Below are 25,188 nucleotides of genomic sequence, written 5' to 3' on the forward strand. Positions count from 1 at the left end.
TTAAAATCATACAAACATATACTCCATATCCCGCTCCATCCGAGGCAGAAAGGGTCTGGCTCATAAGGCCAGCTTTCAATGGTGCAAAGTTGCACAAGGAAATTTCCTCCAGTGTCTCTGGTTTTGCAGTTTTAGGTGACTGAACTCAAGTGACACACTAACTCAGGATCATCTGGCTTCACAATACTGAACATGTTCAGCTGCTTGTTCTGAGGTTAGCACCACACCCTTGGCACGGGGCCTCAACAAACTTTAAACTAAAATAAACCCAGCCTGGACTATATCTGGATTTATATATACAAGCCTGGGACTGAAAGGTGCACATTACTGCACTCAAACCAGCTCATTCATGATCTCCCTTCCAGGCTATGCCATTCATGGTACAGCATATCCTTTTCTCCCTATAAAGTTTGCTAATTAAGGGGCAAATTTTACACCCAGATAGAGTGGCTCTGCTCTGCCCCTGGAGTGCCAGATTGGACCCACAGCAACTGCATGCCTTGGGCCCAATCCAGTGCTTTGCTGGCCAAAAGGGTTGGCAAAATGCCACTCTTTCTTAAGCTGCCCTTGCCGTGGTGGCGGCGGCTTTTCACCAATTCTTTGGTGCAGCATATCTAAACAGTATGATGAAGAAGAGGTGTGACGCCGCTGGCCAGCTGGTTGGTATGATGCCAGCATTGGGGCAGAGTCAGGGCATGCGGTGTGCAGTCACCACACCCCCACTCCACCCCGATGCCAGCATTTCTTTCCCATCTGTACATCCCCTAATGGAATAATTTAAGGGACTCCTCCATTCTGACATGTCATGCAACCACAAGACACATACAAAAGCAATGAAAAAGGGCTTACAGCTGGAGGCTTATTTTTGGAATGAGCTGTCCAAAATGAATTGGAAGCTGGTTAGGGCAGAACAACCTGGGAGATCTGAACATTTTAATTTAGGGACTCACCCTCCTTCATGGACGTAGGACTATCTTACTTGTCTACCTGTTACTGCTTTTCGAATTCTTCTCATCCTGTTATGTTTTTGCTATTGTTGTTCTGCTCCTTCAAATGGACTCTTGCAAACAAGCTAGTAAAATGTGGGTTGGACAATATAACTGTTGGGTGGATTAGTAATTGGTTGACTGGCTGAACCCTAAAGGTGCTCAGCAATGGTTCCTCTTCATCCTGGAGAGAAGTGACCAGTGGAGTGCCACAGGGTTCTGTCCTGGGCCCAGTGCTAGTCAACATCTTTATCAATGACTTGGATGAAGGAATAGAGGGCATGCTTATCAAATTGGCAGATGACATCAGATTAGGAGGAATAGCTAATACCCCAGATGACAGGATGAAAATTCAAAATGACCTTAATAGATTAGAAAGCTGGGCCAAAACTAACAAAATGAATTTTAACATGGAGAAATGTAAGCTAATGCACTTAGGTAGAAAAAATGAAATGCATAGATGGGGTAACACCTGGCTTAAGGAGACTACATATGAAAATGATCTAGGAGTCCTAGTGGACCACAAGTTGAACATGAGTCAACAATGTGATGCAGCAGCTGAAAAGGCCAATGTAGTTCTAGGCTACATCAATAGGAGTATAGTGTCTAGATCAAGGGAAATAACAGTGCCACTCTGTTCTGCCTTGGTCAGGCCTCACCTAGAATACTGAGTCCAGTTCTGGGCACCAAAAATTCAAAAGGGATGTTGAGAAGCTGGAGCGTATCTAGGGGAAGGCAACTAAAAAGATGAAGGGTCTGGAAACCATGCCCTACAAGAAGAAACCTAGAGAGCTGGGTATGTTTAGCCTGGAGAAGAGATGATTAAGAGGTGATATGATAGTCCTGATTAAATATTTGAAGGGGTGTCAGATTGAGGATGGAGCAAGCTTGTTTTCTGCTTCTCCAGAGAATAGCACCTGGAACAATGGATGTAAATTACAGGAAAATAAATTCCACCTCAACATTCAGAGTAATGTTGACAGTAAGCTGTCCAACAGTGGAACACACTCCCTCAGAGAGTGGTGGAGTCTCCTTCTTTGGAGGTTTTTAAATAGCACCTGGATGGCCATCTGTCGGGGATGCTTTGATTGTGTGTTCCAGCATGGGAGGGGCTTGACTGGATAACCCTTGTGGTCTTCTCCAACTCTATGATTCTATTATTCTATGATAAAACTGCACATATCTCTCCTTCAGAGGAACAGCTAAAAATGAAATTTGGAAAAGGGTGAGAACTCACAGTTGCTCAGGCTTATGGTAATGCCTCATAATTGGGAATGTTCAATGATGTCATCAAAGGAAGCAAAAGTCAAATTTGAAAAATCAACCTTTTTATTATAAACAGGGGGAAAAAGTTGAGATCAGCATGACCAGACATTCAGTTCAATATTAGAAGAAATCATTTTTCAGTACATAAAACATGAAAATATTAGAAATGGAAAAGCAAACAAAGATTCTACACACACTTCAAGAGCATCAGAGCTTAGCCAAATCACATTAATTTTCACAGTCTCTACTCTCCAGGTATTTGGTTTTCCAGATTCAAACAATTCTTGTTTTCTGCAGCTTGATTGCTTATCAGTGTTACTGCGACTTGAATATTACTAACAAATGCTCAATTTGACTCATGAGCCAGTTAAAGGGAAGTACAACGATGTAAGCCGACTTAATACCAAAGTCATCAGCAACAGAATGCCTCACATCTTGAAACATCAGGCTGTGTAATAGTTATGCCACATTAGTACTTTAAAAGGTTGGAGTTTGCTGGGGGAGCTTTGTCCTTTTACACATAAGGAAATACAGGCAGAAGAGAATAGAAAGGACTTGTCTATTGCTCTTACAAGGAATCTAAGCAACTCGGACCAGAAATCCCCAATTCCCAATTTCCAGGCTGCTTGCTTCAATTGACTGCTCTACTTCATACCCACAACATTCAAGCAAAACCCTGAGGATGCTTCCAGACAGATGCCTCTGAGGGTACTACTAATGAAAAGGCATTGTGCAGCTTTTCTGGTTTTTTCCCCTTAGTGGGTTTTGTGTGTGTGGAAACAAAACAAGAAGGAAAAAGAAAACCTGGTAAGATTACAAATGGATGACAAGTCTGTCTGAACTCTCACTTAAAAGAAAAATGTGGTAGGATCAATCAAAACTCAAAGCCTCCACTGGAAGAACCCAGAGCAGGGTAAAACATCCTAGATATAATTTACACTACACACTAAGGAAAAGCAAACAAGGCCCTACTGAAATGATACAACCATTCCTTAATTTAACAACTACATTTAAAAAATATTATTATATACACACCCCTGTACCCACAGTTTAACACAAGTGAATAATTAATATAAAAATACCTCTTGAATATTTCTTCAGAAATAATTTAGAACAGGTGAAAGTAAAATACTGCAAAGAGCTCTTGATACTCCTATGTATGTTAAAGAGAAGATTAAGGCACATCAAAATAGTTGCCCATAAACTAAAAAAGTCTGGGAACAGTTTGGTAACTTATCTTTACACCTTACATCCAAACATTTGGATTCAGTCTGTATTGAGTATACAAACTTAACACCTGAGTCAACAGTGCTCATGTGTATTTGAGTGAGAGGTCCATTATGATTATGGGGGGTGCTGTTATTATTCTTATTCATTATTGCTGGCCCATATTTTTTCCAGGACCAGTTTGGAGGAAGCATTAATTTACATATCTTATAGGTAGTCTGATATTTGAGAGAGGCAAACCACCCAGTTTTTAACTTGGCATTGTCACAGATAGGAACAGCCAAGTTACTTGTGAAATCAGAGTCTGTAGATTCCAGGATATGAATATTCAATACCAATATCACATTCAGTGCACATTTGTGGAGTGAGGAGGAAAACGTACTCTATGGCCTGTTACAGACAGCCAAAATAAAGCTGCTTCGAGTCACTTTGGAGGTATGGCATTTCAATGATGCATGAATCCTAAGAGTCTGGAAGCTTCACCAAAGCTGCACTCCAGTCCTTAGGACTGGAGCGTGGCTTTGGTGCGGCCTTTGGACTCTTAGGACGCATGTATCATTGAAATACCATACCTCCAAAGTGACTCGAAGCAGCTTTATTTTGGCTGTCTGTAACAGGCCTATGAATCTCTCCTGAACAACCTCCATGAGAATGAGGGCTGCTTCACCCACTACATAGTGGCATTCTCATTGCCATTAAGTGTATACTGGAGATGAAAATTTGGCCAGTTCTGGCCTTTTGACATGAATACCTGAATGAAGTACATGTCTTCAAAAACTTTTCTGTCCTATTCACACTTTACACTTTTAGATGTGTACCTAATGTTAACCACACAGCTAAACCTGTAATGTGTGTAGAGGTCTAAAGTAGCACTCAGCAAAACTGTCTCCCCCACCCCACTTCTTCAGATGGCTCTCTAAAATGATACTTAAGAAAAGAAAAGAAAAATAAAGTTTGTACAGGAGAGTCAAGGCTGCCTGAGGTCATAGCTTCACCACATACCAAGCTGCTCAAGTGAAAGAAACAAAGCACACGAGGGTTTTTCACTTCCTTGTATTCCTCTCTAAAAATGATGAAGTGCCTCAGGTGATACAATCAATATTTGGCTAACTGGGTTGTTATGACCCTACTTTCACCTGGGTCAAAACACTCAACTTTGGTGCCAAGTCTACTTGATTTCAAGTAGTGGATCTTAATAAGGGTTACTCAGGATATAGTTAAACACAAAAAGCCTTCTTCGGATATTACTGAAACTAAGTAGAATAAAACCCAAGAAAGAGGAACAAACATAACCCAGCTTCCATTTTGCACGTTTCCACTCAGTTTTCTGCGCATGTGCAGGCCCTCCCTTTCAGAAGGTTTGCACAAGATGAAAATGATGACAGACGTGGCAAGGTAGTTTATTCCCCCTCCTTAGATTTGTCCCTTTCCTCAGCTTGTATTCTAAGGTACACAGCTCCTGAGGTTTATAAATTACAAGACAGAGCCTGTGATATTAATTAAAGAACTGTGTTGGATGGAAGGAGAGAAACCTTGTACACAGCCTTTCATTCTGCACCACAATGATGGTGAAACAAAGAAAGGCTGTTTTTTTTTTCTTACCCAGTTAATTAGGCTGAAATCTTAAATTTAATGAACAAGCCCCACTAGACATAATAATATTTATTTCTGAACATATATACACAGGGTTGTGCTTGGTCTATAAAACTTAATTCTTTAATACAGCACAAATGGCTTTTCAAAACAAAGAGGAGATCTTTAGACAGGCTGTAACTGTGTTTCATTTCCTCTTGGGTTGGATTTTGATTGTTGTTGTTGTTTAGCTTAACTTATAAACAATTCAAATTTAAATAAACTGATGCACAGTGCAGAACAGTCCAAGAACTGCACTATGCCAGCTGGGTATTGGTGTGAAGGGACATAGGCTGCCGCCACACTGCAAAAATAAAGCAGTTTGACATTGCTTTAACTTCTATGGCTCAAAGCTACAAAATTCTGGGATTTGTAGTTTGGTGAGACACCCAAGAGCTCTCACAGGGAAGGTTAAATATCTTATAAAACTATAAATCCCAGAATTCCAAAGTATTGAGTCACAGTCGTTAAAGTGGTGTCAATATGCTTCATTTCTGAAGTGTGGCAGCAGCCTTAGTTAGAATCCTTTCCTTATCCAACTAACATAAACTGAGGAAATGACTGTGTCAGTATTTCAGCTATGAATTGTTCTCCTGTCGAATAAAATATGAAGCCTTACATCTTACTCTAGAACTCTCAGAACTCACTGGATCAAGAGCAAATACTAGCTTGTCTTTAATCCTGCTATTCATACTGTTGGAAAAATCAATATGTTATATTTGATCTAGAATTTTACATTGCTTAAAACACAGTAATTGACAGTAGTACTAGATAGTAAGCAGAAAGGATTTTGCAGGCACAACATTTCCCATCTTGAACAACACACAGGGGTGTACTAATGAAGAAAACTAATGTGATATAATATTTTAAATAAACTGCATCTGCAAAAATTATCTTCTGATAACCTATTGGCCAAAATCAGTGTCCCTCATTACATCAGGTCAAATGGTAATGACCTATTAGCAGCCTCTGCCTTTCAGGTGGTCTCTGGTAAGGAAATGAGGTGAGGAGAACCACATTTTCTGCCCAAGTATTTGCAAGATGGAAAGAAATGCTGAAATGAAAGCTAGAGTGGCAGTGCAGTTGCTGCCTTACAAGCTGATAAAGGGAGGGGAGGAGAAATGATAGAACTGAAAATTGCCTAGATCTTCCAAAAACATTGTAAAGCTCCTCCAAAGGGAAATGTAGCTATTTCCTAGCCCTTTGGCCTTAGTTGACCCTTGGAGGGCAGAGCGTGGGCTTCAACTGCCATGTTATGCTGAAAAGAATGAATGTGTTGTTACATATACCAGCAAATAAATCACTTCATCTAAAGGAAAACTCATTCCTTCAGCACATAAAGCAGCTTGAGATGCAGCTTTGGTTTAAATCCCTCCAGTCCCTTCCACTTCCTTTCTTTTAGGAAGAGTCCCTTTGGTGCATTTATTTTTACCCTTAAAGCATCTCTTTTTTCCCTTGTTCTGGTTTGCTATACAGGGGTCTCAGAATCCTGTATAGACTTCTTGGTTCCAAGGTTAGTGGCAAGGTATAGGAAACAGCAATCATGATATTAGAGCAATAATGGTGGAAGAAAGCTGTCCTAGCTCCAGCTAATAAAATTAGCCTCTTAATTCTGGGTCTGACTTGTAGCCTTGGTTGCTATCCTTATTTAAAGATGTTCTCCTTTCCCTCTCCACCCCTAGCCTTTAAATCTTTCTTTCTCAGTCATCAAAGAAGATTCAAACCACATACAGAGATCCAACACACAGTTTCTCTGCTGCTGCTACTAGTACTAGTACTAGTACTACAACTACTAGAGGTTTTTAAACAGAGGCTGGATGGCCTTCTGTCAGTGGTGCTTTGATTGTGTGTTCCTGCATGGCAGGGGGTTGGACTAGATGGCCCTTGTGGTCTCTTCTAACTCCGTGAGTCTATTATTTTACTTCTACTTCTAATAATAATAATAATAATAATAGAAGATAGGAGAGCTCTCCCTCTTTTCATCAAAGCTTAAAGAGGCAAGGAGTAGGACAGTCAAATGTGTTTATGCTGTTTCTGGAAATGGGAGTCCTTACTTTGGTGCAACACTGTAATCTCCCTCTTATCAGGGAAGCCATGGGAGAGGAGACTTAAACAGTTTATAATGCTGCATTGAGAGAGACAAGCATACAGAAAGATAGACTGAGACAAACAGACCAACCAACCATGAGCATGAAATAGAGCAAAGACAGAAAAGATACAGAATGAAAGACAAAGATACACAGCATCCTAGAATAGTCAATGGAATGTTACAGGCCTTACAGACATTATTGTTTCAAAATACAGTACTGGGATTGGTTAGTCATGACTTTGAGCATCCTGAAAGCTTTGCTTGGTAATTAGTAAACAGAACATGTAACTTATGCCCAGGTTGTTTGAACAAGAAAAAGGAGGAGAGCAAGGGAAGTGAGGGACGTATAACTTCAACCAGTCTTGTGACTACCATCTCCGGTCCGAATTTTACGAGATAAGATGATCTCCTTGGACACTTTCTTACAATCACTGGCCAAACCGAGATAACGCATAAAATCAATGAAACCTGTTGTGAAATTCCATCGTGCACCAAATTCACTGGTCGAGTAATCAAAGGGGAAAGTATGGTGATAGTTGTGGAAGCCTTCACCTAGGAGATAAGAAACAAGAGACGTGTCATGTCTATAACTACTTTACTTAGGAACTAGGGTTTTTTTTAAGGCAAGCTACTCTAGTAATATCTCTATTCTAGCAGAAGAGGAACTGTGTTGTTCTTAATGGTTCTTAATCTTTTTGTTTTATTCATGAAAACTTTGAAAATCAGATGAAAGGTATGGACCACCTCACACATGCATTAATTGTGTTATATACAGTCAATATCATTTTCAAAGTAACAGGAAAACTAAGTAAAATGATCCCTTTTTTAAAGATCTGCTACACAGACCCCTTGAAGTCTATCCATGTTTACATGGACCATGGGTTAAGAACTTTGGTTTAGATAGAAGATCTCTTCTTCCTACTGATGTTCTTCACTGTATTTGTCAATGGTTAACATCAGATATTTCTAGAAATGACTACTTATACTTGCCTTACCCTGCACTCTTCACATAACTCACTTTAAGATCAGATTAAATGCCTCATCTTTCATGAGGAGCATAACATTTTTGCAAAGTTCTGTGATGATATACAATGACATACAAATAGCTGGTCAGTGAAACAACCTATCCACCTTTTAAAAAGTACAGCCATCACATATTACTTTGTTCTTTGAAGCTGCAGAACAGACGGTTTATCCACACTGCACAATTAGAGCAATTTGATACCATTTCCCCCTCTCATTGTTTCATTCTATGGAACATCAGGATTTCTAGTTTGGTGAGATTATCAGAATTATCTGACAGGAATGTTAAGTCCCTGAACTACAGCACTACTACAGCCCTACTAAAGAATTCTGAGTCCTTCTCCAAACTACAAATCATAGGATGGAGCCACAACAGTGAAAAGTGGCATCAGAAGGTTCTAACTGTGTAGTCTGGATACACTTTCACTCTCCCTAATCCAGAAGTCGGCAATGTGTGTACTTTCTCCCTCTCAGATGATGAAATTCACTCTCACTGTTATTCATTTTAATTAACATATGTTGTCCATTTATATCTTGCCTCTGCTAGCAAAAACATTCTGGGTCATTTGCCTCCAGGGATGGACAAGCAAAATGAAAAACACAGAGACAAAACAACCCCATTTATTGGCGGGTTACAGACTGCCCGTTTGGGGCGGCCTGCACCCGCCCCTTTCCCCACTGTATCGGGGCCTCAGCTGCCAGAACGGCAGCCTCCGAGGCCCCGATCTGCCGCTTTCCAGGCCACGGGGAAGGGGCAAAAGGCCGCTTCCCCGTGGCCTGGAAAGGGGTGTCCTTGGGGCTTCAAGCCCCAAGGACAACCAGCGACGGTGGGGAGGAGGAGAAAGGGGCCGCTTGGCCCCTTTCTCCTATGCATCACTGGGCGCAGCCATGTAAAGGCTGCGCCCAGCGACGCAAAGCTGGAAGGAGCTCTGAAAAGGAGCTCCTTCCGGGGCCGCAGAAAGGGCGTTCTAGGTGCCCTCACGCGGCCCCACTACGTCACAACCGCACCGCCCTGTTTAGAGGCGGTGCAGTTGTGATGTAATGGTGGCCCCCGTGTGGAACGGGAGCCGCCATTTTGTACGTGCTGAGCACGTACTAGGGTTGGGGGTATCCAGAAGGGACGCCCCTTTCTAACTCTAGTACGTGCTGAGCACGTACTTTTATGCCCGTCTGTAACGGGCCATTATTTAAAAGGGAGGGACTCAGGAACACTCAAAAGCTCAGGTTCAGAATGAGGGAACTGTCCATTTAGCCCACAATACTGCAACTACTGCAGCAAAACTCTTGTAGCTTCCCCTGCCTCACCCAATCTAGACAAAAGAAAAAAACTGAAAAAACTGATTTCCTTAGCCTGAGCTTTCACAGGAAGACCCACAGAAGTAACCCTTTATTCTTATAAAAGGTAACGGTAGTCCTTTGACATAATGTCTAGTCTTAACTGACTATAGGGTGTGTGTGTGTGCTCATCTCCATTACTAAGCCAAACAGTCATCATTGTCTGAGGACAACTCTGGTGGTCATGTGGCCAGCATGACTGCACTGAACACTGCTGCCTTCCCACCAAAGTGGTACCTATTCTTATACTAATAACATAATCCTGTGTACATTACGAGAAATGGTTTCTTGCCCCTTAGGCTCAGTACACTAATTTCTTTTCCTAAACTTGTTCAGACTTCCAATTTTACTTTTCTTCCCTAGTCAGAAATAGCACAGTTTATTTCTGAATTAATCTGAGGTAAGCAAGGGAAATCTTACTTACCCCAGATGGAACAGATGGATATGCAGAAGATAGATGCCTGTGCTATATGCATGTGGAACCAGTAAGTTATGATGGAGGATGGCTGGGATAGGCAAGTTTTCCCTTTTCTTGCATTAAGGTGATTGAGAAAATAAGCCTACGCTGCCTAAAACAACATCAGAAATAACTCTGCTTCTTTCAAATTTATTAGGCATTTAGAGCCACCCATATCTAGCCACCTTTCACTCTCAATATATGAAGCCCAAAGCAAGATCTATCTCAACGTTCACTTCTTTCTAGTACTTAACATGCTGGGAGCATGCCAGGATTGTTGTTGTTGTTCTGGGTTTTCAAGCCATTTCTGATATATGGTGACCCTAAGGTGAACCTATCATAGGGCTGAACAAATGCAAAAGATAACAGGGCTCCTGCACATTTTAATATCTGTGGAGAAGAAGAGGCAATTTCATCAAGTGTAGTTTGTCATGTAAACTACACCTTATAAAATGCCTTGTACACCATTATTGAAAGAGCCTTATGTGTCTCTTGTGCATCTGGCATCACACCAGGATAAAGGGCCTTAGTGGCTGTATTTTCTAAGGATCACTTGGGCTATTGTCCTAGAGCACTGTTTCCCTTGCCATTCTCTCTGTAGCCAGAACATAGCAATGCTGCTGCTAATGTCGCCATTTTAAGGGTTAGGAAGAAACTAGGATTTTTTCCAGATTTAAGTTTTAATCTTAAATGGTCTCAAGTCAAGCATTTTGTTAGCCCAGGCTCTCATATCTGCTATCTCTGAAGATGCCATCTCTCAAAAGAGATCAGCAAACCTGCTGCTACTCCCCTGGCTCGGAATAAAGGAAGGACAATTCAATTTGGGGGAGAGGCACCTTTGAGTTGCTTGTCAACTCATGGTGACCCCAAGAATTGTATAGGGTTTTCTTAGGCAATGAATACTCAGAGGTGGTTTTGCCAGCAACTTCCTCTGAAATATAGCCGTTAGCACCTGATACTCCCTGGTGGTCCCATCCAAATACTAACCAGAGCCCTAAAGCCACCATATCCCATCTGATTTTGGATGGGCCCTGTCTGCATGGGTCAAACACAATGGCCTCCTGCCATTCCCTCAGTAGGTACCCCGGACAACACATGGGCCAAAGCCCAGGTCTGGTGCAAGAAGGCCAGATGATGGATGACCTGCTCAGCACCAAAACCAGGTTTTACCCCTCTTACTCTGGGTTTTCCAAAATCCGTTGTCTCCAGATCTTTGTTCTCAAGCCAAGTAGCTGACTGCACACATGTCCCCCTGAGCCACCCAATGCATCTGCAACTACTGCCAGTTGCTTGCTCTGAGCTCAGCTCTCAGCCATGTGACCATTGCTGGATACCTCATTCTGACTTCCCACTTCATGGGAAGTGCATGTGGTTAGCCATCTGGCTTAAAACAGAGGGTTTTGCAATGGAGGAGGATCAAGGAAGTTCCAGAGGCAGGATATTCCAGGCTGCACTGTGCCAGTGCAGACAGTGCACTGGCTAGTAGCTGGACAGAAGACCACCAAAGACACTAGGGAATTTATCACACCGGGCACTTCCGTCACCAAACGGGGCAGAAGCATTCATGGTGTGATCGCGCTTGGTGCTACTGAAGAGAAACAAAAGTGTTTTTGTCATGGAATCACCAATGAATCGTCAGGAAAACAGCCCTTTTCTTATTATCAATTTAATCCATTAATAAGAAAAGGTCTGTTTTCCTGATGATTTGCTGACGATTCCATGATGAAAACGTTTCCGTTTCCCTTCAGTAGTGCCAAGTGCTTCCGCCCCATTTTGATGACGTTTGGGCGATGGAAGCACCCGATGTGATAAACTCCTAGGTGCTGTAACTTATATTTCAGAAGAAGGAACAGGCAAAAGCCCGTCTGAGTATTCCTTGCCCAAGAATGCATGGGCTCACCATAACGTGGAAGGAAACCTGAAGGCACATACTCCCACAATAGGATGGGTAAGGAAAGTGAAACAAAAAGTAGGTACAACTTGCAGATTCCTGATAAAAGTGGATAAAGGACAGGCTGAGGAGGAATCTCTTTCAATTCTGCTTTGATCTGAAGAGGGCATCAGAAATGTGGCAGGAGCAAAAGGACTCTAGCAAGCCTCCTTCCCCCTTTCTGAAGATTACAGGATCTGTTGTGAGAATGAGAGAGCAAGACAAAAGTAGCTCCTCTGTACCCCTTACATACCTAAGGCTCCAAATACAACAAAGTGGTTTTCCCTGGGATTGATGTCCTTATCATAGGGCCGGTTGCCATACATGTGGGCCGCACTGTTCACCAGCCATGTGGCATTGAGGATCACTGTGTAGCGGAGGATGGCAGCTATTAAGAAGCTGTTGTAAAAAGATTCTCCCCAGTAGTACCAAGGCACAAACGAAGGTATCAAGAAGCACATGATCACCACAGAGGCCTTGTAATACCTGGAAAGAAAGAGGGATGCACTGCATTTAGTGAAGTGTTTAGAGGAGGTGGTGACATTACATTTAGCATTGTAAAGTCTGAAAAGCTGAACTCAAAAGTCTCATATTTTCCACAGGATTTCACCCAGTAGTAATGCTTAAATTTAGTACATTAAGATAAAAGCTAAGGATATCTGGGCAGGGACATAGCCGGGATTTTGGGAAGGGGGGTTGGGCGCGGCAGCACAGCGGTGTGCACACGCCACAGGCGCGCATGCCCTTTATAATATTAATGGAAGGGGCTGTCCGGACCCCACAGACTTCCCTCCCCCCCTTGGCTATGTCTCTGGTCTGGGTTTTAAACTTATTGTTGTGTGCCTTCACGTTGTTTTCAACTTATGACAATCGTAAAGTGACCCTATCACAGGGTTTTCTGTGATTGAGAGTGTGATTTGCCCAAGGTCACCCAGTGGGCTTCCATGTCCAAGCAGGGAATTGCTCTGATCTCAAGAGTCGCGTGCTCAAACCACTACATCATATTGATTGTAAACTAGGAATATTAAAAATCTGAACATATAGTTCTTGAATAAAAGTTGGAACAGACCTTGAAACATGAATACTTAAGAAGGTTTTGGAGAGATTGTGTGTAAAAACCATTTTCCCCCCTCAGAAGACTAGGAGAAAGTGAAATCTGTATCACGTAATGGCACAGATTTAGTTTCAGGAAATGAAAAAGTGTGAAGATATCAATACAGTATTATGTGCAAAAGAGCCACCATATTAACAGGAGGATGAAGAAGGGATTCAAGGAAATGGTTTTATCCCATACAAGATACTGAATCAAAAATGTAAAATAAGGGGTGGAGGGAGGGAAAGGACAATAATTATAGCTATCTACCATTGTGGAGACTTTTGTCTCACCAAAATTTGAAGATTTTGTTCTTGTTTCACCTCTAAATTGATAAACTGCCTCAATATAAATCTCATTTTGACACACTGGTAGAAGTGGGAGATCACAGATTCAACAAACAAAATTTATCACTCTATTGCAACAGAAGAATTGGTTAGAAAATTACAATTGCCCTTCAATCTTTAATTCTGTCAATAAACACTTTACCTCTACCCCCTTTCATCAATTCGCTTCATTTACCAATCAAACAGCTGTTGGCTTGGTGCAGCTTATGGTGAAAGATGCAGTGGGCACCTTTATTTACTGTATTTTCTGGCGTATCTGTGGTTGCCCCATATGGTGGGGGGAGCTCAAAATGGCCGTGGCCGCATCCCCTCCGTATGTGGTGACCATATGAAAGCAGGAAGGGAGGCACTGTACAAGTACGGTAGAATAAAATCTTGGAGACAGGGAGGGCTGGGCAGGCAGGGAGAGCTGACCAATTCAAGCAGGCTTTGCATACAACAAGTTTTCCTGCTAAGTACCTGCATGTCATAAGCATTTGAATTAAAATTCCCATATTGAAATCAAATCAGATTTTTTAAATTTTCATTTGGTGTGTGTTGGAAGAGAGGTAGTCTTATACGGCGAGTATATCCCAGACTCTATATTTTAACTGGGAAAGTTGGGGGTCGTCTTATATGCCCAGTCGTCTTATACGCTGGAAAATACGGTAATAAAAGCAAATTCTCTCCCCAGATATTGTCATCTTCTACCCTTCATGTGCTTACCTTCTCTGGAACATAACAACTTTGTCAGACTTCAGATCAGAGAGATCTAGCTTTTTTCCCTTTTCTATGACATCAGGATGTTTCCGCACCAGCAACCAACCAATATGAGAGAAGAAAAAGCCACGACTTGCATTGTGAGGATCTGCATCTGTTTCAGAGAATTTGTGGTGGGCACGATGGTCTCTAGCCCACTCATAAATATCATTCTAAATGAAAAACAGAGCCAAACATATTAGCAGTCTTTTGAGGTAGACAATATTGTTCAATGTTTCTCCAACAAATCTTTTTGGATTTATACCAGAAACAGGCAACTATTGGGGTTTGGGGTGCCACATTAGTCCTTCTGTGTAGTGTTTTTCCCTATCACCGTCACACCACAGATCTATCATTTTTTATTCCGGGGGGGGGGGGGTCATTGGTCCCTCAATAACCATGGAGATAATCTTGCCATGTTTTTCCATTCAGTCCATTTTATGCCCAGAAGGCATCTTTTTCAACCTTCTCCCTGCAAAATTTTGACCAGATACAGCATTACCTTTTCTTGCATTTCATTTGGTGTTTGCTCTAGTTTTAAATGGAGAGTGGGAATTCCAATGTGTGTGTGTTGGGGGAGGGTTCATGAGGCTGAAAATGTATGACTAAACACAAGGACATTAAAAAAGCACCAGCTACACACTTTGTGGCAGTGCATAGCTGGTGCAATTAAGTTGCAGTTAGTTCCCTTAGATGAGTTTGTGAAACTACTGTACATCAGACCAATCATGAGAAAGGAAATATGCATTTCAGGGCTCTTTCAGAGTAACAGTTTGTTCCTGTTTCTTGTCTCTTTCTCTTCCCAATACTCTCCTGATGGCAGCACATTTTGGTTAATTTGAGGGAGTTATTTTGTCTGTAACACATAAATCCAAAACATACTGCAGAAATAATCCAGTCTGAGACCACTTTCGCTACCCTGGCTCAATGCTAGGGAATCCTAGAATTGTAGTTTATTGTGGCTCAAAGAGCTTTCTGACAAAAAAGACTAAATGTCTCACAAAACTACAGTTCCCAGAATTCCCTAGCACTAAGTCAAGGCAGTTAAAGCGGTCTCAAACTGGATTATTTCTTCAGAGTGTTTTGGACTATAGTGTTCTTTTAAAATGCACCAAAATGTAAAAGGATAGGAAACAGTGCTGCATTCAGACGAAGCATAAAAAGTTATAGTACGTGATGGGAATTACCAGAAATAAGTTGACAAAAGAAATCATTTTATCTCAAAATTAAAAGCTTTCAGTACAGCAGTGGAAACTACTATGTCCCAAAATGTGTGGCTAGTCTAAAGGAGCCCAGAATTTGGATGATAACATATTCCAAACTAGACCCAAATGCTCATGGATACCCACTTAATGTTGACACAATGTTCATACTTCTGCCACTGGACATGAAACTCCTAGGCTCATTTGCTTTTACATATTAAGTTTCATTCATTTGATACTGTTGCTGCCAGGAATGGCTGCTGTTTTACACTTCTTTATTTCTCTGTTTAGAAGTTCAGTTAAAGAATAATTGGATAAGGAAAGCAAATGAGAATTAGACCCCAGTTTTATATAAATGAAATATTTGTTTCCCAAATCCAATTTTTGCATAAGGCGCCAAATTCTATACAGAATTTCCGCAGAGGAGAAGCAGATGTCAAGCTCTACTCAACCCCTGCACACATCCAGTCTTGGTTTGCTTATATTGCCTCTTAAACAGTACTTACCTGGAAAGCCATGGAATTAATAATGGCTAAGAATATTCGAAGAGGCAAGGTGGCTTTGTAAGATCGGTGACTCCAAAGCCGATGTGCTCCAGCTGTGATTCCCAGACCACTTAAGATGAAGCATAAAAGTGCTGTAGATAAAGAAAGGTGTAGGCAAGAGAGTGTCAGGAGGAAGCCACAAACATTTCAGCATCATCCAGCTCCAAACCTGCCCCTCCCTTATGGTCTACTTTAAACAAAAATATTCAAATAAAGTAAGAAACTAGACTTGGATTTAGAAAAAAACAGAAATGGGGGTAGTTAACACCAGCAGATCCCATGGTAGTAAAGATCCTATAGATTGGATTTCAGATCAGTCTTTCCTGACATACTGGCAACTGCCCCTTGAAATAGTCACATGTCTACATGATAATCATAGCCACCACTAGGTAACTGGGAACAGTCAGGAATACCATCACCCACAGCAACTTGTGAGAGCCCTCTGCTCAGGTTGCAATTGCCATTGATTTGGCACTGAGGTCTGCAGAGCAGACAGAAATACATCCACTGCACCAGGTAACTGCAACATACTCCTTTTTATTGTTCTTGCTGTTGTGTGCCTTCAAGTCATTTCCAGTTTATGACAACCCTAAGGTGAACCTATCATGGTTTTTGTTTTGTTTTTGTTTTTTGCAAGATTTGTTCAAAGAAAGTTTGCCTTTTCCTTCCTCTGAGGCTGAGAGTGTGCAACTTGCCCAACCGTAGGTTAGGATTACATGGCTGAGCAGAGATTTGGACTGTGGCTCCAGAATCATAATCCAACACTTAAGACACTACAGTATGATGGCTCTCAGAAAGTAAAACAACCCCCCTACCACCACCATCTCTATTCATTTGTGTCTTGTGTGCTGGTTTCCATGGCTGAGCAGAGATTTGAACCCTAATCTCAGAGTCGCAGTCCAACACTCAAGCCACTACATCATACTGGCTCTCAGAATGTAACCTCCTTCCACCTCACTCTCCATCCCCTGCATCTGTGTTCACTTGTGTGCTGTGTGTGTCTCTTTTAGTTGATATGTCTGAGGGCAGGGACTGTCCTGGTAGCCCTTTTGGCTGAAGGGTGAGGAATGAATTAATGAATAAATAAGTATAAAGAGGGATCTCTATTCATGCTTGGCTTGACTGAAAATGGGGATTAGAAATCATCAGTTCTGTTGCATGTTCTAATTAGGGCCTTTCCATATAATCCTTTTCTAACACTACAAATTATTTGCTACTTAACTTAACCCTGGATAAACTTTCAAAAATAAATAAAAATATGAGCAACAGGTGCTGGAAATGTAGAGTGGAAAAGGGAACCTTTTATCACATGTAGTGGTTATGTAAGCTTGCAAAGAAATATTGGGCACAAGTACATGTGCAAATAATGAAACTGTTAAAAATGAGAGTTATTATGGTTAAGGGGATACAGTTCTTTCTTCGGGTAACAAGGCCACTGCAATTTGCAATGCCATCTGGACTGTGTGACTATAATGGACATTTACTGGACAATCCCTCTGAAATCACTAATGATTTAATTCCAAATTCCCATCCACCTCCAAAACTTTAAGGGTACAGACATTACTCCAGTACCAGAACTTAACCTACAAAATCAGTTTTTTGTATAGCTAAGCAAAATTAAAAGGCACTTCTCAAACTTGTCAGATTCAGCTCCCACTGAAACCATCTTGTTCCAGCTTAAGACACTCCCCTTCTCCTGGTTAGTAAAGCACATTAACCAATCCCCCCCCACACACACACACAGACACCAGGCCTGGAAAGGGCATAGAGAAGAAGAGACCAGTATCACAATCTTGTACTCACCAACACTTTATTTATTTAATTATATCCCCCCCGCCCAATTTTGAATAGAGATTCATAGCACTTAAAACATTAAATCCAGTGCAAACGAAAAAAACATACTGTCCTGTCTTCTCTATCCATTGTGTATGATCTGTATATTACTGGGGCCTTTTATGCTAGGAATTATAGACTATCTTGGAAAGGCTAAAATAAAATAGGATAAGCCTTTGTATTGGGCAACCTGGTAACCTCCAGATGTAAAATGCCTATCATTCCCAGCTAGCAAGACCAATAGTAAGGGGTTACATAAAATGCAACGTGGAGGCCAACAAGTTACCCAGACCTTCTACATAAGCACTTTCACGTCAACCAAACAATATAGTAAGTTCATCTGTTATTTAGGGAGCTCATTCAACTGTTCACACAAGCGGTTTAATTTTCATCAAAATGTATATTCCACCTCTGTGTACAAAATATACAAGCAAGAAAACTTACATTACCTTAAAATATAATTGAAATCTAAAATACAATATAACAACAAATACTGTAGAAAAACTGCAAAAAGACTTATCTGAGGAAAATGTACTTAAATATAAGCTAAAATAATGTATAATACAATATCTGCTTAAAACAGCTAATAAGGGTTCAGGAAAAGTATTCCATAATGTGTGTGACAGCATGAAAAATACAATGGCAAAGAAGGAAATTTATCAAAGTATAAAGAGCAGCTCCTACAAATAGAGTGTGCTATGAAACCATCCCCTTTTCTTGTGTGTTGTGTCTTTAAGCAGGGAACTGCTAAGGGCAGGGAACTGTCTAATTACCAATTTTTAAACTGCTCTGAGAGCATTTATGAAGAGCAGGGTAGAAATACAATTAATTAATTAATTAATTAATTAAAACTAGGCCTCTCTTCTTATAAAAACTCCTTTTCCTGCACAGTTATACTGTACTGTACATATGTGTGGACAAGTCATGTAAATTGTTTACATCTATAGTGAATACTATGGTAATAGATATAAGCAATTTACATGAGTTATCCACACATATGTACAGTACAATATAACTGTGCAGAAAAATGAGAGATCTAGTTTTTATTTATTTAACAAGACATTCTGTACACAGATAACACTTCTGTGCCCAAGGGCTGAGAGGGAGTGCTGAAGGGTGGCCAGCTGTCAAGAACACCAGTTACTGACACTGCTCTGAATAAAACCATCATTTGGGGCTCTTGGTCCTGAACACAGTAGCAACCAAACAATCTGTGAGAGCTGCTGATGGCAATGATAATGGAGAGGTGGGCCCCATTTTCCTTCCCAGCTGTTTATCAGTCCACAACCTCAGTATTGTCAAAGCCTCAGTCTGCAGACAGATACAACCCACCAGGGACCAATCTGAAAGATTAATAACCAACATTTTGGCATTCCAAGCTTTGTCAGCAAAGGGCACATTGATTCCCATTATTTCTAGCTATGGTAACACTGTTAATTCCATGACTAACTTTCCCAATGTAGCTCCCAGAATCATTTCAGAGACCTTGAGATGGTGCCAAAGAAATGTTACATTGCCAATTCAGCAAGGCAGACTGTAGAATTTCCATGCCAGCAACAGATGCTGACAAAATGTCAAGAATAAACTCATCTAGAACATGGCCACATAGCCCCAAAAACCCACAAGTAACTGTAGAACTATTCCATGTTGGACTCAGGGAGATGTTATCAGCTTCTTGGGGGAATGGTCAAAAAGGTCTTAAAATTGAGATTCTTGTTCAAAACAGAGGGCCTTTGTATGACATCAATAGCTACCAATCTTGTCTGTTTCCATTGTTTTAAAATATAAATCAGTCTTTAGTCTTATGGGATCAAACAAATAAATAGCAAAAAATGAATATCAGAGGAGAGGATAATGCTCAGGTACAGCCGTGTGCACTTTGGGTTATGAGTACTCCATCAGATGTCTTCTGTTCCTGTATGGCAAGAATAGGCAAAGTCCAGCCTCCTAGATGCTGTTGGATTGCAACTCCCACCAGCTCCATTTAGCATAGTCCCTGGCAAGGAATGCTGGAATTTTCAATCCAGCAACATCTGAAGGGTCACACTTTGGTCAACTCCTCCTTCATAGTAGCATGCAGATAAAAAAGGAAGGTACTGTGTTCTTCCATCTATCTCAATATCATACAATTGGCCATTCAGAATGTTCATAGGGGAAACGTATATTTTGTAGTTCAGCCATTGTAATTTCCAATACGACACACAAGTATGTAATGAATAAGCTGGGAACAGGCTATCCTGCCACTTGGTGTCAATTTCTCTCTCTCCAATTTTAATGTGCTGTGTCATATGACTATGGTATTGTCAAATTGTCATTCATTTTCAGTTTTAACAACCTTTGACACAGCTATCATTTCCCTAAGCATCTGAAATTGTTTGGTACCTACTTGAATCAACTAAGTGGAGTTCTTGAAATTTCTGCATCATTCTCTGATGTTGTCATCTAGAGCACACCCACACATTTCAATCCACAGTGGATATGGTGAGAGGCAGCCATAAAAAATCCCTCAAACTCCTGCAGATCTATTTCATCTGCAATCTTTTCCTTCTGGGAGATCCATGTATTATAAATAACCTCATACTGGGAGCTTTTACACCCCCTGATAGGAGGGGGAGAAAATAGGAAACCTGTATTTTGGACAAGCTACATCTCATACCACTATCACATCTGAAGTGAAAATATGCACCCTTTGAAAGTGTACAGTAGAAGAATGAGAGATGGACAGAGGAAGAGTCACTGCATTTTGTCCCTTTTTGCTCATTTCAAGACTTCCCTCAAGATATCTCCCTGGTTGTAAGTCGCTACATTTTCAGCAACCCTACAAAGTCTGAACAAAGCAATTTCTCTGTTAAAACATTTTAAGGACAGAAGGATATTGAGAGTTTTGGAAGTGATAAAAAGGAAAGATTTCTCAGTTTATGCACTCTGTGGAAAAACTGTTTCTTTTCTTCCTACACTGTACATTCCCATTAAACATTTTCTTGCCTCCTTCTACAGATCTTAGGAGTATTCATTATCTTTCTATGCAAGATGTTTGTTATTTAAATGCTCCTGCTGGTCCAGAAATAGCTGTTGGTTACAGCGCCCCTCCACCCAGTGGAAAACGTTTTGAACACCTACTGTGATTCACCCAAGAACTGGCTGCTTTAGAGTTATAAGTCAGTCCTACTCAAAGTATCTCACAGGAGGAAGCCCTGTTCTGAGTCAGACCACTGGTCAATCAAGCTGAGCAATGTAGACACTAGGAATAGACAATTTAGCACCTACCAGATATTTTGCCACAGGCAAAGGTAATAGCCAGGAACAGGGAATCCAAAATATCTGGAAGGTGCCAGCCTACCTGCCCCAGTCTATCCTGACTGTAGGTCTACTCTGACACGGCCTGAACCTGGGAACTCTGGCCTGTTACAGACTGCCAAAATAAAGCTGCTTCGGGTCTCTTTGGAGGTATGCTATTTAAATGATGCATGCATCCTAAGAATCCGGAAGCTGCACCAAAGCTGCACTCCAGTGCTTAGGAAAGGAGTGTGGCTTTGGTGCAACCTCCGGACTCTTAGGACCCATGCATCATTTAAATAGCATACCTCCAAAGAGACCCGAAGCAGCTTTATTTTGGCAGTCTGTAACAAGCCTCTGACATACATTAAACTCTATACCACTAATCCCACAGCAGCCATCATGAAAGCCTCACATTTCTACACTCTGAAGTGGCAGGTTTTAAACTGAGACCAAACTGACTTATAAAAGGCCCTGGCATTTCATGCCTTTACACAAACAAGAATCATCTTACTGACTGGAAGTTAAGGCAGAGGACATATAAATCCTACTTACCAAGAAGAATGGTAATCCAGATGGGTGTTCCAGGTGCAATAAGTTTATTAAAATTTACTTCTGAATAACTAAAGGACACATGGTGCTTCTCAGAGCAGCCTGTTTCTGTGTTCACAGGCTTTTGAAGGCCCTCAGGGAGTGAGATTGTGAATTATGATGAGAAGAATTAAATCCCCACTGAATGGAGCAGGTGGCCAAGGAACACAGGGAAATAATCAGACAGTAACTTCAAAGGAAAACCAGCATATCCTTTACTTACCCCACAACAAGGTGAGAGGCTTTGCTGAAGGTATGAGACAGATGGAATACAGTCCAGAAAGGTGGAGCAGGGCCATGAGGATGATGTTTCTCCAAACATATCTTGTGACAGGCTTGGGGCCCTCTTTCTCACGGTAGGTCTCATCAAAAACATCATCAGTCATATCTGTCCCAGAACCCAGGTCATCATATATGGGATGGGTCTTCTCTGCATTAACTGACCCATTCTGGGTCTCGTGAGCAAAGGCACCGGTGGTGGAGAATTCTGGGGAAAGCTAGCATGAAAGGCAATAAACAAAACAAAATCACAATTCAGTTAAAGACTCTGAGAGGGATAGGAACCAATAAAGGGTTCCTCTTCTTCCCTTTTCCCACTTGGAAACAAACACAAGGCAAATGCATGGCTCTGATGTGGGATGGGCGTTATGGAATACAGTTCTTGCAGATTCAGGCCACTGATATCTCTGACTGAGGAGCGAAGTAAATGGTCAAAATAAGCAGGTTTCCAGCCAGCATCCAGGCGGGAATTTAGATGATGCACACTTTGAAGCCGGCCAGAAGCCGTTCTCAAGCTGCCTTATGAGGAGAAAAGCCAGACTAAAAAGGAACTGGATTTTCCCACTCCTCCCTGGAAAGTGCATTTAAATGCCCCATCACAGGAGCGCATATAAAAGAAACAGAGCTTCTGTAGCCAAGCAGTGAGGGTGGCAATATCCAAAAGAGAAACTGTGACACTTCTCCTGGAGTTATACAACACACACAAAACAGACAGTCAAAGGGGGGCATGAATGTACGTTCCTGGCATCTGCATGGGCACACCTCTGTCTGCTAGTAGTTTGCTTCTGTGAAGGTAGGCAGGGATGGTGGGGGGAAACAGTAAAAAAAAAACCCACAAAAGACCCAGCAACACGGCTTGAAGCTGTGCTGTGTGGTCATGACATGTGTACTCCAACAGGGACGTAGCCAAGGGGGGGTGTTCTTGGGGTCCGGACCCCCCTTCCATTAGAAAAATGAATGGTGTGTGCTGCTCCGCCGCCACACCCAAGCCCCATTATAATGGTGGTACCTAGTCTGGACACCCCCCCTTCCTAAAATCCTAGCTACGTCCCTGACTCCAAGTACCTTGGGAGCTAGAGGTGCAATTGGTGGGTTTCAATGCAGCTTCAGAAAAGGCAGCTTCTAGCCACTTTTTCCTGCCCATCTACTTCACCCTTTCATCTGGCATGCAATCTTCCTCTCTTTCTACTTCCCTCTACCTTTCTTAGCATTGTTGTCTTTTCTAATGAGTTGTGCCTTCTCATGACGTGGCCAAACTATGACTCCCTCAAATGAACAACATATGATCACTTAAAATATGTTTGCAAGCCTATGATCACTTAATATATGTTTGCAAACTAATTGTAGTTTATTATTGTATTTTATATCATTTTGCTCCATGGGAAATTGCAACTGCACATAACTGCTCCAGGTCAGGAGCAAGGCTAATAGGATATAATTTCAGAGATGATACAGTAACAAGTTCCACATTCTAATGCAGTTAGTGAAGGCACAGAAAAAGATCTGAACAAAAACTTAAACCTGTAGCGGTTGCACATTTCCAAAACCTAAGTCAGTTATCCCTACAAAAATTGGCTTCTCGCAGAGCATAGGACCAACATAACTGAGGCAAAAGGGACAAAGGGAGTCAAATGATGAGCGCTTACTTGGAAGTATGTCCTATAGAAAGCAATACAACTTACTTCTGAAAAAAATATGCTCAGAACCAGGCTGCAACTTTTTTTGTTGTTCAGGCTATTTATTAGGATAAAGGAAATGCATGGGGTCTGGGGTCAATCCCCCCCCCCTTGGGCTTTCTGTGGGCCACACATTCTCAGTAGTGGTCCAAAGTGCCTCTGTCTTCATCTTGGCCAGTGGTCCCCAAACTGTTCCCTTTAAGAGATTTTGGACTTCAGCTCTCAGAAGCCTCAGCCATGTTGTCCAATAGTGTGGGATTCTGGGAGCTAAAGTCCAAAATCACTTAAAGAACACAGTTTGGGAGCCACTGCTTTGGGGAAGGGCCTAGATCAGTGATTCCCAAACTCTGGTCATCTGGATGTTTTGGACTCCAACTCCCAGAAGCCCTAGCCAGCTTGGCCAACTGTCAGGAATCCTGGGAGCTGAACTCCAAAACACCTGGGGGACCAAAGTTTGGGAATCACTAGGCCTTTCCCCAAAGCAGTAATTCCCAAACTTCAGTTGTCCAGATATTTTGGACTTCGGCTCCCAGAATCCCAGACCATTGGCCAACATGGCTGAGGCTTCTGGGAGCTGCAGTCCATAAAACACCTGGGGGAACCAAAGTTTAGGAATCATTGAGCTAAGCCTTTCCCCCCAAAAGCAGTAGTCCCCAAACTCTGCTCTTTAAGGGATTTTCGACTTCAGCTCCTAGAATCCCAGGCTATTAAGCAACATGGCTGAGGCTTCTGGGAGCTGCAGTCCCAAAGAAACCAACAAATCCCTGGGGGGTCAAAGTTTGGGAAGTACAGCCCCAAAAGGGTGAGCAGAAGCCATGGTCCAAGTGCCATCCGGGGAAGGGCAGGGACTACAGGAAACCTGAACTCTTCTGGCAAGGCTGCATCCTTCTATCTTGCAGGTGATTCGGCACATTTTCATCGTCAAGGAGGAGGCTGCTCTCTCCTCCCCTTGAGTTTGCTCTCCGCAGTGCGGGAGTAATCCGGTTTGATACCATTTTAACTGCTGTGGCTCAATGCTAGGGAATTCTGGCAACTGTAGTTTTGGGGGGGGCACCTCCGGTTGCCAGAATTCCCCAGCATTGAGCCACAGCAGTTAAAGCGGTATCAAACCGGATTCCTCCCGCACTGCGGATGCACCTACGATTGGTTTCCCGCCCCCTCCCCTTTCCAAGCCAGGTCCCCCTTCCTCACCGCCTCCGAGGAAAGCAAGGCGGGCATCTCGTCCTCCTCAGGGCCAGGGATGCTGCCTTTGCCGGGGACTGGCGCTATTTAAGCCTTGCTGCGGAGCTCGAACGCGAGTAACCCCTTCTGGGTGCAGCAGAGTCTGGAGCTGCTGCTGCTGCTGGGCGAAGAGAAGAGGAGGAGGAGGAGGAGAAGGAGGATGACACCTTGGCACCCAACGCAAGGCTCCCATTGGCTGGCGGGAATTTGGTGCCACTTCAAAGCTTCCTCGGCATTGGCTGCCCGCAATCTGCTGTTGCTGCTCCCGGCGTCGCAGAGCATCCCCGCCACGACCCCCGCCTCCCCTGAGAAGTGGGTCAGGCCGTCTCCCTGGCAAGAGGGGGCCCGAGTCTGAGGGCACACCTGAGGCACACACACACACACACGCCTCTGGGGAAGGAAGGAAGGAGACACTGGGGACACACTGGGCAGCCAGGGGTGG

The 25,188-nt window shown here is 42.3% G+C and overlaps 1 protein-coding gene across 1 annotated transcript; it reads right to left on the reverse strand.

Annotated features, from left to right (window-relative positions):
- Positions 1–2,292: 2,292 nt before the first annotated feature.
- On the reverse strand, positions 2,293–24,832 carry LOC149318978 (acyl-CoA desaturase-like). The gene is made up of 7 exons (XM_089510856.1): positions 24,717–24,832; positions 21,794–22,067; positions 15,832–15,962; positions 14,091–14,296; positions 12,199–12,431; positions 4,099–7,752; positions 2,293–3,862 (listed from the first exon to the last, which is right to left on the reverse strand). Exons 1-6 carry the CDS (start codon positions 24,741–24,743, stop codon positions 7,553–7,555), a joined length of 1,071 nt encoding a protein of 356 aa, XP_089366982.1. The 5' UTR covers positions 24,744–24,832; the 3' UTR covers positions 2,293–3,862; positions 4,099–7,552.
- Positions 24,833–25,188: the final 356 nt, after the last annotated feature.

This window comes from Sceloporus occidentalis, unplaced genomic scaffold, assembly GCF_023333645.1.
Source record: "Sceloporus occidentalis isolate IW3139 unplaced genomic scaffold, rSceOcc1.0.p SCAF_2, whole genome shotgun sequence".
Lineage (NCBI taxonomy): Eukaryota > Metazoa > Chordata > Lepidosauria > Squamata > Phrynosomatidae > Sceloporus > Sceloporus occidentalis.

Bases quoted from the DNA above. Each gene is read 5' to 3' on its own strand.
- LOC149318978 (XM_089510856.1), bottom strand. From the start codon at position 24,743: ATGCCCGCCTTGCTTTCCTCGGAGGCG. The intron at 22,068-24,716 runs GTGAGGAAGGGG...CTTTCATGCTAG, and splicing joins CCTTGCTTTCCTCGGAGGCG to CTTTCCCCAGAATTCTCCAC. The intron at 15,963-21,793 runs GTAAGTAAAGGA...CTTTATCTACAG, and splicing joins GCCTCTCACCTTGTTGTGGG to CACTTTTATGCTTCATCTTA.